Source organism: Parasteatoda tepidariorum, chromosome 5, assembly GCF_982258835.1.
Source record: "Parasteatoda tepidariorum strain Cologne lab strain chromosome 5, Ptep-v5.0, whole genome shotgun sequence".
Taxonomy (NCBI): Eukaryota; Metazoa; Arthropoda; class Arachnida; order Araneae; family Theridiidae; genus Parasteatoda; species Parasteatoda tepidariorum.
In genome coordinates, this window is record NC_141759.1 from 43,419,074 (window position 1) to 43,432,544 (window position 13,471).

The window sequence follows — 13,471 nt, forward strand, 5'->3', positions numbered from 1 at the left end:
TTCATTTTCTCCAACATTTTGAAATGCTGGGCAAAGTTAGGATTATTTTTAGGGGAAAAAAAAAAGAAATTTATTGAGATGGGGTAAAAGATCAATAATTGTGAAATTAAAAATATGAATAGCTTCATGAAAAAATCAGTGGTTTATTATTTCAGTTATTGTTGTAAAAATGAATTAATAAAATGAAGAAAAAAAAATTTTTTTAAGAAGAAATAATTGAATCAGTCATTTAATATATAAGCCATAATTTTGGCAAGGTACGTTTTGAAATAATTGAGCTTTAAATTTTTGTAAATTCTGGTAAACAATGTTAGACCTTGTTAATTAGTCACAAAATAAGTTCACTCTTGAAACTTTTAGATTGGCACACATGCAATTTTCCTCTTTATTTTTATTTGTAGGCGATTATGCTTTAATACTCGCTCTTTCAAAAAAAAAAAAAAAAATGGGAACTTAAATCATTTCATTTTTTTTGTTGCAAATTTCAGGCATTTTAATGATGTAAACCATAATATATTATTAAAATTAATTCCTTAGTATCGATGTTGAAAAATTTTAATGCTATTTTTTAAACTAAAAGTAATGATTAATTATGGAAAATATCCAATTAGTTCAAGCATAAATATCATACAACTTTCTTTTAACACGTTGAATGATTTCTAGTTTTTTTAAAGGCTTAGTGTGAGATATCTGATAAAAGTGGTGAATTATATAAGCCCACGAATTGTTTAGAAATAGCGGTGGATAAAAATCTACTAAATTGAAATTATTAAATCTAGAATCGCAATTAATAAATTACAACTTGAAAATATTTATTGGCTGTCCGGAGCAAGTTGGCATATATGTGTATATAAATAAAACTATTTTTGTGTGTTCTAGATTGCATTAATTTCTTCAAGCCATTTTAGTAACGATAATAATATAAAAAAAATAAAAATTTACTCGAATTATGTGTTTCTTAATAATTTTGGCTTTACCGGTGACCCCCATGGCATTCAACGTGTTAAAGGCATTTTTATAGTTACTACAAATCGATTCATTTACTTCAGTGTAGGGAATGGGTTAAAAAAAAAACAACAGATAATTAGATGACATTTTATATTATAATCGGCGTTAAACAGCCGATTAATTCTGAGTTTACGACTGTCAATGTTCTTGCCTTGTAATTTTGAACCCAACTATAGAAGACAAGGGACAAACTAGCCTTCGTGGAGGAATTTTTAATGGAACTAACCCGCATTTGCGTCTGCCACTGAGGGTATTTTACATCAGCACTGTGGTCGATGCGAGCTAGGAGCAGAATTCGTATCAACCAGAAACCGCTGGGATTCAAACCTGGATCACCTCGTTGGGAGGCGAACGTCCTTTTCCCTAAGCCAGGGGCCTCCCTGGCCGAGCGGTATCGCCGGTCCAAACGCTCTGTTAAGCGTGGAGGTAGCGGGTTCGAATCCCGCCGTAACCCTGGATGTATTCTTTGTGATGTCTTTCTCTGAATTGTTCTATCTGTATTTTCTACTTGACAATGACTTATAAGCCTATATTGAGCACACAAGTCAGCAAATGTATGTAATTTCAATAAAATAAATAAATAAATTTTCCCTAAGCCACTGCGGCTCCAATGGCATATTAGATTTCATGTTCCAAAAACACTAATGTTGCAACAAACTTCTGAAGGAGTAAGGGTGCATCATCATGATTAAAATTGAAAATTCCATGCCCGGGAATGACTTCATACGCCGCTATGGGAACTTCACCATCACCTCCTACATCAGAAAGCCTCCACACGATTTTTTTTAAGTAGTCTGCGCAGACTATTTAAAAAAGTAAACCAGTGGTGCGCATGAACTCAAATTCTATTTTAAAAGTAAGTGAGAGAAATTTATCATATATATTTGAGAATTGAATTTGTAGTGGTTGACAAGTAAATAAGACAAACCAATCATATTCATAAATTAAACAAATATTTACACATGTATTTGCTACCACTTTCTTATATTTACTAGATTTTCTATTAAATGGCTCTTTCCTAAACTGGTTTACTTTCATTGTGGTCAGATTGGAGTACTAATAAGAAACCGTGTGCCTCTAAGCAGATCATTATAGGAAAATGCTCCTAGCGGCTTTCCCAGGAGTGCCTTCTTATGCAGTTTTTATTCTGATGATTTCAGACTGAAATCCCCACAGACAAATTAGGCAAGATCAAGTATTTGTATACAACATAAAGTTTCTTTCCAAGTGCTATCAAACGATTTTTGGGAAATCTTAGATATTCTCTATCCAAGCTAATATATGCATATTAATAAATAAAAGTCAACGTGCAGCGGAAATTACAAATATAACAAACATAAAAATAAATCAGATTAAGTTGTCAAGCATGCTATATGTAATTATTTGTATAGAAAACCAAGTATTACTTTTGCCTCCCAGAAAATCTTTTAATTACTATTTTAAATATATGTCAAACAATAAAATGTATGAAATAATGTCAAAATGAAGGCATGTTTCTAGTTTTTAACTTAAAATTTATTAAGATCTTGGTAATTATGTAATCTTTATTGTTTATCTTGGAAATTAGCCTTCTAGTCTTGTTTCCAAAAAAATCCACCGTAATTTTTATGAAAAACTTAAATAGGGGACGAAATGAGAGTATTTTCAAGATTAAATATTTAAAAATTAATTTTTTTTTATTCTTTCCTATTTGTACCAAAATCAACAACGCGTTAAATAGTTTAAAATATACAACAACTGTTTTTAAAATACATTCATTTTTTTTAAATGCATTACAAAAAGGGAAAATATTTTTTGATGAAAAAAAATCCAGAAAAAAAGACTGTATATCGTAAAATAACGAATACACATCGAGTCATAGCATTAAAAAAGTCATTCTTCATTTTTATAAAAAAAAATTTATATTTGATTAAAAAGAAAATTAAAGAAGTACAAAAAAAATTAATGTTTCGATTGTGAGCCCCAATTCCAAAGTGATGTTTTATTTTTAAAAAATTTCCTCTGTTTTCATAAAATTCACAAGACATAACACATTAAATTGAAAAGAATGAATGAAGAGTTCACATGGTCTTTCTCTAAATGCCCTCCCTCCGATATTTTTGTCTGGCATTTACTCTTTGTGAATATTTCGTAAAACTTAACCCCATCTCACCCCTTGGAAAATGCGGAAACTCTTTCTATTCTAAGTCTAACATGTAGCTTTACTGCTGCACGCTGTTCTTTCCATCTTTAGTAAAACTTATACTCATTGAACTTTAACCTTATAGAAAGTTTTTTTTACCCCCTCCAATGCTCGCCTGGTGAATGACCTTTCGTCATACAGGTATCTGAGGGGCAGATTTGATGGCCACTTTTCCACGGGCACCACGTTAGGTGGGCCAAATTGGCTCATACAGTAAGGGCAGATAGTACAGAGAATGAAAGACCATCCATGCCTTGCCGGGATTCGAACCTTTCTGATGCAAGGCCAGTTCCCTGACTCCTACACAGGCCGGTCGGCACCTTTTAGAAAGTTAATCTAATATTATATAATTTTTAGAAAGTTAATCTAATATTATATAATTTTTAGAAAGTTAATCTAATATAATAGAATTTTTAGAAAGTTAATCTAATATTATATAATTTTTAGAAAGTTAATCTAATATTATATAATTTTTAGAAAGTTAATCTAATATAATAGAATTTTTAGAAAGTTAATCTAATATTATATAATTTTTAGAAAGTTAATCTAATATTATATAATTTTTAGAAAGTTAATCTAATATAATAGAATTTTTAGAAAGTTAATCTAATATTATATAATTTTTAGAAAGTTAATCTAATATTATATAATTTTTAGAAAGTTAATCTAATATAATAGAATTTTTAGAAAGTTAATCTAATATTACATAATTTTTAGAAAGTTAATCTAATATTATATAATTTTTAGAAAGTTAATCTAATATTATATAATTTTTAGAAAGTTAATCTAATATTATATATTTTTTAGAAAGTTAATCTAATATTATATAATTTTTTAAAAAAAACAACAACCTATAAATATATTTTTCAAAAAAGTTTTATTGGCCAAAATTGAATAAATAAAAACTTTTGAGAACATTAAACCTAAATTTAGTTCGGCGCCCCCCCCTAACCTGGCGCTTCGGGCAGTCCGCCCACCCCTTTCACAGACCCTGCACTTTTCTATCTGTTAGCTTGCCACCGATTTCCGAATCATCAATTACTAATCAATAAACAATCGTTTAAAAAAATATCAATTACAATTTTGTAAAATCAATTACAATTGTTTTAAATCAATTTACTTAAAATTAACGTAGACATTCTTTAAGTTGATATAGATTTAACACTTATTGTTTTTGTTTCTTTTTTTTCTTCCTCCAAACAGAAATTTTTATTTTATTCTATGACTCAGTCCTGCAAACGTGAAAGGAATACCTAGATTACCAGCTGCGGTCAGTTCAACACAATTCTTCGACGGGAAATCCCAAGGCCACTTTCTTCTACTGTTACCGTCACTAGGCCGACTGAAAAGCTAAACCACACCTACAGATTTAAATTTGCAAAATAATAAAAAAAAAACTGTGACAGACAGATATTTCTTACATCCAATTCAATGGAATACAAACTACTCCTCCAGTCTAGATGCTTTAAGAGATAGAAATGATACTTTTATTCTCATAAAATAAAGAAAAACAATAGCATCACTTTAAATTCAGGTTTATATTTATAAGATTACTATTCTAATACAGGCTCCCTTAACCTCTGGCCTTAAAAAAATTAGATAGCTGTTGCAAAATTTTGATAGTAAGTAGCACAGCAGAATTCTCGTTTTCAAAATATCAATTTGTAAAATACAAGCAGGCAATATTTATATATTCTTCGATAAATATTACTTTGTGCTGATCGGAAATTAATTAAAGTAACGATGTTTTTGTCCCCAATTTTTTGAATCTTTAACCCTTTGGGGACGGGTGATTCATAAAAGCATTTGTTCAAAATCAGAATCAGGATGTAAATTTAAAAAAAAACAAACGGTAACTTAAATGTAGGCGTTGCTAATTTGACAAGACTTACTTTGCTTTTACTTTAATTATTGTTAGTTTAATCATATATATAATCAATGTTACTTCAAAGCTTGGCCTAAGAATACGTGCTCTTTGTTCGCCAAGGTTCAAAATATAACTAAATAATTTCATTTTGAATTAAGTAATGGTGAATTAAATAAATCATACAATTATAACCCCGCCCACAAATTAACTGCTAAAGGATTACTTTGGTTACCAGTTTTATCGTTTTACCCTGATTGATGCGCTTTTATGCTGGCACGTATTTGTGACAGTCGGCGAGAAAGGGTTAAGCGTACTCTCCAACATTTCTGGTTTCTGCGAAATATTTTCCTGTAGTGTAACTACGGAAGTTCGGTAGTAATTGAAGGATATGTTGAAGGCGATATATGAATAAATCTAATTTTGTGTGAACAGGTATAAATTGATTGTATCGTCAATACATTGTAATAAACTTCGCTCAAACAAAGCCGTCAACTTTCTACGCTTTTAGTAAAGATTTATTCAAGTGGTAGCTATGTTTAAGTTGTAAAGTCTTATTTTTTATGCATTTAAACTTAATTTCCACACCACTACAGATATATGATTTAAAAGTTCATATGCAAGGCCACTTCGTTGGAGCTATTTTGTGGTGATGCTTTCAAAACACTAGCAAAATTACCGAAGATTCAGAAAGTTTTGGTTTTCAAATGTTTACCACTCTGTAAAATATTTTGCAAAAAAAGTGTAGTATTTGGCAGGCCTGCTAATACCTTCAATTTGAAGAGTTTTTGTATAAACAAGTATAGGTCATACTCATACCTGCCAACTTTTAATCCTTTTGAGGATGATTTTCCCCAGTGGTAGTAAAATGTAATTTAAATTGCAATTTTATGCAGAAACATATGCTGTATTTTGAAGAATCTTCAGCGGACTGCCACAACAGTATTACATATTTATAAATATGTTTAATTTTTTTAAAAATAGTGGTGGTCAATTAAATTATAAAGTAAGTTTATAAATGCTAGGAGTATACAGAAAGCATAAATTTTGCTACCACTTTAAATATAGAAATAAAATTTTACGCCAAATGCGTAAAAGTTGGCAGGTATGCATACAGATCATAAAAGTAAAATTGGTTGCTTTTATATTTCCTTTACAGTCCTCAAAAAATCCTAGAAATATGCATAATTTATAATTTTAAAAAAATTAAAAACTGTCAAATTGATGGTCTTGGTAGTTCTAGAGTAATACAATTAATCAAACTAATACAACGAACTTCATAAATTGAGTTGAAAATAATAAAAAGAAAACAATAAACAAATTTATCTCGTACTTAATCTAACTAGTAGTTAAGCTCCTTACCGTAGTAAGGAGCTGGAATCATTTGGATGACAGTTTAACCTTTATCAGGGTTTCAGAAAACAATTTTTAGTGGTAGTTACACAGAAATTAAACTATCGACATTTGTTTAATTTTCGTTACCACTTCTTAAAATTTACCAAACCCGCGGGAAACCTGCTTATGCTACCCTTAAAAAAACGGGTTTTTTTTCCACAAATGCTCTAACATAAAAGTGGAAACTATAGATTTGTCTGTGGTTGCAGATCCACAAATTCTTTTTGTAGATAGATCAACAAATCAAGAATTTCTTTCAACAAATGTCTTTATTGCATCGAAATGAATTTAAAAAATGATATTAAATTAAGTCCCCAGTTTTTATCTTTCTGAGGAAGTTTTGGAGGAGTTCAATATTTTTATAGGGTTATATGCATCATATTGCATTTTCGTTTTTTCCCGTTTCGGTTAAGAAACTTAGATCTGACATTTTGTTATGCTTACAGCATTCGTTAGAAAATGTTTTGCTTTAATAAAACTTCTTGTCGACACCTTGAGAATGCAAATAGAACTCGCTCGTCTTGGAGAGGTTAACGACCAGACTACTTTTTGTTAGCATGACAGTATTGGTCGTTCATAAAGTTCGTACCTATTTTCCATTGGCGGAGCTCATGAAGATCCGCCAAAAATATTCATTCAAGTGGTGGCAAACAACTCGTCAAAGCATTTGAATTGAATACTTCACAACCACTTCAATTTTGATTATATTCATTATCAGACTTCTATGTATGTAATAAGTTTCCAAATCTTTATGGTGAGCATGAAAATTTAAAAAATCGTTTTAAAACATGTTTAAAATCACAAATATATTTTACAGTATAAATTCTGAATTGTTTTAGCAGACCTTTCGGAGCTCCGCATTTCGAAAATCCGTACCAGCCAACTTTCACGCATTAGGAGTTAAATTTTATTTCCATATTTAAAGTGGTAGTAAAATGTATGCTTTCTGCATATTCCTTGCATTTATAAACTTTTATAATATTTTTGAGGACCACTATTTAAAAAAAAAAAAACTAAGCATATATAATAATATGTAATACAATCGTACAACCTTTCGTACAATCTTACGTAGTTCGCACAACCTTTTTCAAAATACAACGTATGCTTCTGTCTTAAATTGTAATTTAATTCCATTTTACTACCACTGGGGAAAATCGTACTCAAAAGGACTAAAAGTTGGCAGGTATGAAAATCGGTACGAATACTTTCCGGATAACTCAATAGCTTAAAAAGAGCAACACGCAATCACAAATATATTTTACAGTATAAATTCTGAAATGTTTTAACAGACCTTTGGGAGCTCCGTATTTCGAATATCCGTACCTGACAACTTTCACGCCTTTGGAGTAAAATTTTATTTAAAGTGGTAGTAAAATGTATGCTCTCTACATATTCCTTGCATTTATAAACTTAATTTAGAATCTTTTTGACCACTACTATTTTTTAAAAAAATTAAGCATATATATTAATATGTAATACTGTTGTGGAAGTCTGTTAACCTTTTTTATAATAGAACGTATTATACCTACCAACTTTTAATTCCTTCGAGGATGATTTTCCCCAGTGGTAGAAAAATGGAATTTAAATTACAATTTTAGGTAGAAACATACGCGGTAATTTGAAACAGCTTATCTAACTAACTAACTAATCATATTTTACAGAGTGCCTATCCCCTAGGGGATATCTGCTCTTTCATCGCATTGAAATAAATAATGGGTGGGGCGGAAAAGGGGGGTGCCTAGTCACTAATGACAGTATATTAAAATAAAGAAAACAGTGTATACTCTGGGTTAAGTACGTAGGTATATCGCAATTGAACATATTATAAGTACAAGTGAAAATTAATAAATGAAACAAGTGAAAAATTATTTACAAAATATTTACAAAGATTATTTACAAGAGAGATGCACTCCCTTCACACTCCCTCGCCTCCCCCCGGCAAGCCGGGCTTCGTAGGTGCGGAGTGAAAAGTTTGTCCATCGATTACGAAAAATGCCTAGAAAGTACGCAGTCGCTAAGAAAAAAGGCGGTAATCGGGCTGTAATTCCTATTATCGTCTAGGTAATCAATGTCTAGTAGCTTATTGAAATCGCATGTATCGCAATTTTTGGCGCCCTTAAAAAAGGCAGTATTTAGTTTATAGATGTATTCGTCAATTTTCGGTATTTTTAAGTCGTTATACAGTGTGTTATTTCTAACAAACCAGGGTGCCCCTGTGATCCTCCTCATTACTTTATGCTCGAATGTACGTAATCTCTTCCTTTGTTGATTTGAGATTGTTCCCCAGGCCGGGGATGCAGAGCATAGAATCGGCCTAATGCACATTAGATATATATGTCGTTTGGTGTTTAGTGCTAATTTGCTGTCATAATTGAGTAGCGGCTTAAGTGCTTGAAATGAAACAGCTTATCGACAGTTTTGCATATTAGTATATATGCTAAATTTTTTAAAAAATAGTGGTGATCAAAAAAATTATAAATTAAGTTTATAAATCCAAGCAAAATATAAAAAGCATACATTTTACTACAACTTTAAATATAGAAATAAAATTTTACGCCAAATGTGTAAAAGTTGGTAGGTATGAACGTACGTTTCTGCCTAAAATTGTAATTTAATTCCATTTTACTTCCACTGGGGAAAATCATACTCGAAAGGACTAAAAGTTTGCAGGTATGAAAATCGGTACGAACTTTCCGGATAAATCAGAATAGCTTAAAAAGAGCAACTTGCACCGAGATGCCAACTTGCTTTGTTTAGTAAAAAGAAAAAAATTATTTTCTAGTGGCAATGAAATTTAAGTTATTTTTAGTTTAAGGTTTTTCATTTCAAATAAATTTTCCACCAGCACAAATCAAAAATTCGAAGTTTCATATCAAATGCAACTTTATTGCAATTATCTCGAGGTGTCACTTTTAAAGAGTGGGCGTAATTATACTACAAGTTTAATTATTCAATTCGATTGAAGTATCGTCATTGAATAAAGGGTAAAATATTTAAGAATATTGCTTACCTTAATTGTTATTATACAAGAACTTGAAAGATTCATTCAAATAATTGTTTTAAGAAAATTATTTTTGGTATCACCTTTGATTTTTTGAGCGATAAATAATAGAAATATTCCATTTGTGTACTCTAGCCCCATGTACACTACCCCATCTTCCTGATATATATGTACATTTAAAATATCTGAAAAAGAAATAAATTAATTGTATGGGAATTTTGATACAAGAATATCATAATGATTATATGCGTTCGATGATAGTTAATTGCACTCCTTCTTAGTCAATTTCAACCAATTGGAGAGCAGCTCAGTTAGCATCTTCAGAAAGGAATTTAAATGGAATGTGAAATAAAACATTATCTAAAATTCAATTGAAGATCTCTAAATAGGAAACATGCACACCAGTGTCTCCTTTGAATAAAGCCATTGAGGGGGGGGGGGAGATACGAAATGCAATCAATTGAAAAAAGAAACTTTATTTATGGAAATTTGGATAGAAGTTTCAAATTCAGTATCATAATAGTTATATGAAGCTGAAGATAACGTATTTACTTCTCCATTATTGATTTCATTTTATTAGGTTAACTCAACTAAACTAAAAAAAATAATAATTATTATTATAAATTTAAAGAAACAAAAAAAAAGTTTTTTTTTTTTTGAAGTAGGTAGTGCCTCTTCGTAATACGCCACTGACAAAACCTAAGTAAAGCAGTCGCTTCTAGAACATTAAAACAAGGTTTCTTTTAATGAAAAACAGAAACGAGAAAATATAATAAACTCTTTTAAAATAAATTACCAACCTATATTTAAAGCGGTAGAATAAATTGTAAATTATAAACCGAATCTATAACTTTGGAAGTAAATTTCAATTATATTTAGATAACAATTAATATAAAGTATTTCATTCTCCACTTATTGATTTTATTTTGATAGGTGAACTGAGCAAAATTAAAATAATATTAATAATAAAAAATTTATTTTTAAGTAGGAGTAACTACACCACTGACAAAACCTAAATAAAAGAGTCGCTTTTGAGACATCAAAACAAGGTTCCTTCGTTAATAAAAAACCGAATCGAGAAAAAAATTAACTCTTTTAAAAATAATTACCTACGTTTATTTAAAACGGTAGAATAAATAGGAAATTAAAGAAAAACCGAAACTACAAATTTGGATTCAAATTTCAATTATAGTATGATAATAATTATTAGAAGTATTTTATTATCCGCTGTTTGATTTCATAACTCAGCTAATAGGTGATAATAACTTCATAAAAGCAGAGATTCCAACTTGCTCCGGACAGCATTATTTTAAAGTGGTAGTTTATCAATTGTGATTCTTGGCTTAATAAATTCAATTTAGTATATTTTTATCCACCACTATTCCTAAATAATTCGTAGGCTTATATAATTCACCACTTTAAAGTACTTACGTAATGCTCTACCTTTTAAAAAGCAAGCAAAAATAGTCAAATATTTGCAAATTTTACTATGTAGTTATTTACCGTTTTTTTAAAAATTATTTTGGCGTGTCCGGAGCAGTTGGCATCTCTGTAAAAGGTGAACAAAAAATTTAAAAAAAAAAAAATAATAATCAAAAATTTATTTTGAAGTAGGTAGCAACACCATCAGCACCTCTTCAGAGTACACCACTGACAAAACCAAATTAAAAGAGTCGCTTTTAAGACATCAAAACAAGGTTCCTTCGTTAATAAAAAAAACCGAATCGAGAAAAAAATAATCAACTCTTTTAAAGTAAGTAACCTACCTTATATTTAAAACGGTAGAATAAATAGGAAATAAAAACCCGAATCTACAAATTTGGATTCAAATTTCAATTACAGTATGATAATAATTATATGAAGTATTTTATTATTTAAAAAAAAAAAAATAATAATAATAATCGAAAATTTATTTTGAAGTAGGTAGCAACTACATCAGCGCCTCTTCAGAATACACCACTGACAAAACCTAAGTAAAAAAGTCGCTTTTGAGACATCAAAACAAGGTTCCTTCGTTAATAAAAAAACCGAATCGAGAAAAAAAATAATCAACTCTTTTAAAGTAAATAACCTACCTTATATTTAAAACGGTAGAATAAATAGGAAATAAAAACCCGAATCTACAAATTCGGATTCAAATTTCAATTACAGTATGATAATAATTATATGAAGTATTTTATTATTTAAAAAAAAAATAAAATAAAAAATAATAATCAAAAATTTATTTTGAAGTAGGTAGCAACTACATCAGCGCCTCTTCAGAATACACCACTGACAAAACCTAAGTAAAAAAGTCGCTTTTGAGACATCAAAACAAGGTTCCTTCGTTAATAAAAAAACCGAATCGGGAAAAAAAATAATCAACACTTTTAAAGTAAATAACCTACCTTATATTTAAAACGGTAGAATAAATAGGAAATAAAAATCCGAATCTACAAAAAGATGGAAGAAAGCGATAAACTCTTCTAAAACACGTGGGCGCTCATCGCGAGTGTGACATCCTACTTTCACTCCCACCTTCTCCATCCCCCTCTACTTACCTCTGAGTTTCCTTTGCGTGAACGAAAATATATTGTCGACCAGCTGTTTGGAACCGCGCAGATTCGGCGCATGTCTCAAGACATTCGAATTCTGTCATTGGATGTCCTACGCGCGCCTAGCGCGTGTGTTAATCCTCCCCTACCCCCTAAACGGTGTGTCACATGTGTTTCTGATTCAGACCGTCATCAGAAGTCTTCTCTCGGTTGGAATATTTTTCACCTGAGGTTCACCTCTCCTCAGACAACATTACAGAAAACACTGATTGTGATACAAGAAAAGAACTGTGATATTTTGTTTGTTTATACATCGTTTTTTATTGACTCATCTTTTTAATAAGTTCGTTTGCATTCGAGCTTTTTTTGTCGCAATTCTTTCTTTTTTTTTATACTTATTATTTATAGAATATTGGTTTATTTATTGTTCGGTCTGGATTACTACATTGACGACGATATGTCGGACATTGAGCATCAGTTGATGACTACGACAAATATTCAGCAAAAAGATACCACATTGACGAAAATATTCGTCGGGGGCTTACCCTATCACACCACCGACAAGTCTCTGAGACAGTTTTTCGAAGCTTTCGGTGATATAGAAGAAGCTGTTGTCATAACGGATAGACAGACCGGAAAAAGCAGAGGATATGGTTTCGTAAGTACCCAATTTCCTATTTTAGTTCTTTACTTCCGATATAACAACAACAACAAAAAAAAAACATTCAATTATATTATTTTTAAACAAAAAAATAATTTTGGAATGCTTTTCTTAGAACAATCTGTTAACAATATGTAAATAATCGCAACAAAATAGACATAGAAAACCGCAAGGGGGGGGGGGTCAAAGGGGTACACTTGTACGAATCTGGAAATACAATAAATGATAATTAAATTCTGTTTTCGAAGCTGTTTTTTTTAAAGAAAATAATCGTGTCATATTCTATTTAAACTACTCCAATTTGCATACTGACGGCAAGAGGTAGATTCATTTCTCAGCAATTTCTTGAATTTAATAACATAACTATTATAATTTTTTGCTACCTTAAAGATGCAGTGAAAAAAAATTAGCAAATTTTTTTTTTCTTTTGTGCTCATATTTATTTTAAAGAACTTAAATAAAAGCGCTTTTAATTAATTTTTATGTTTTATAAAGTTCAAAAGTTGTGAAATATTAAAATTTTTGGTCAAACTTTGTTGGTTTTAAAGTTTATATTAAATTATTAGAATTGCTTGTAAAAATTTTCACCACATACAATTATAAAAATTTTACAGGGAAGAAAATAACGGTCTACGATTTTTCCAAATGCTATGACTTTTTTCATTGCAAGATTTAGAGAAAATGCTGTGGAGGACCTTGAGAAAGCAGATAAATATAAAATAATACATATTAAATAACTTGTTAGTGAAGAGATGTGGGAAAGTGTGATTCATATTTCAAAATCTTCCGACGTTTTTAAAATGATGAAGTATGTGGTACTTTTAGT

The 13,471-nt window shown here is 30.2% G+C and overlaps 1 protein-coding gene across 2 annotated transcripts in view; it reads left to right on the top strand.

Annotated features, from left to right (window-relative positions):
- The first annotated feature begins 12,021 nt into the window (after nucleotides 1–12,021).
- The window catches only part of LOC107441354 (RNA-binding protein 38), a 98,881-nt gene continuing 97,431 nt past the window's right edge, over nucleotides 12,022–13,471 (top strand). The window contains exon 1 of one of the 2 annotated variants that reach the window (XM_071185476.2): nucleotides 12,022–12,642. In XM_071185476.2, coding sequence (XP_071041577.2) covers nucleotides 12,442–12,642 — 201 coding nt within the window. In that variant the 5' untranslated portion in view covers nucleotides 12,022–12,441. The remainder of the gene's footprint in view (nucleotides 12,643–13,471) is intronic. The other variant, XM_071185477.2, reaches the window with a different exon arrangement.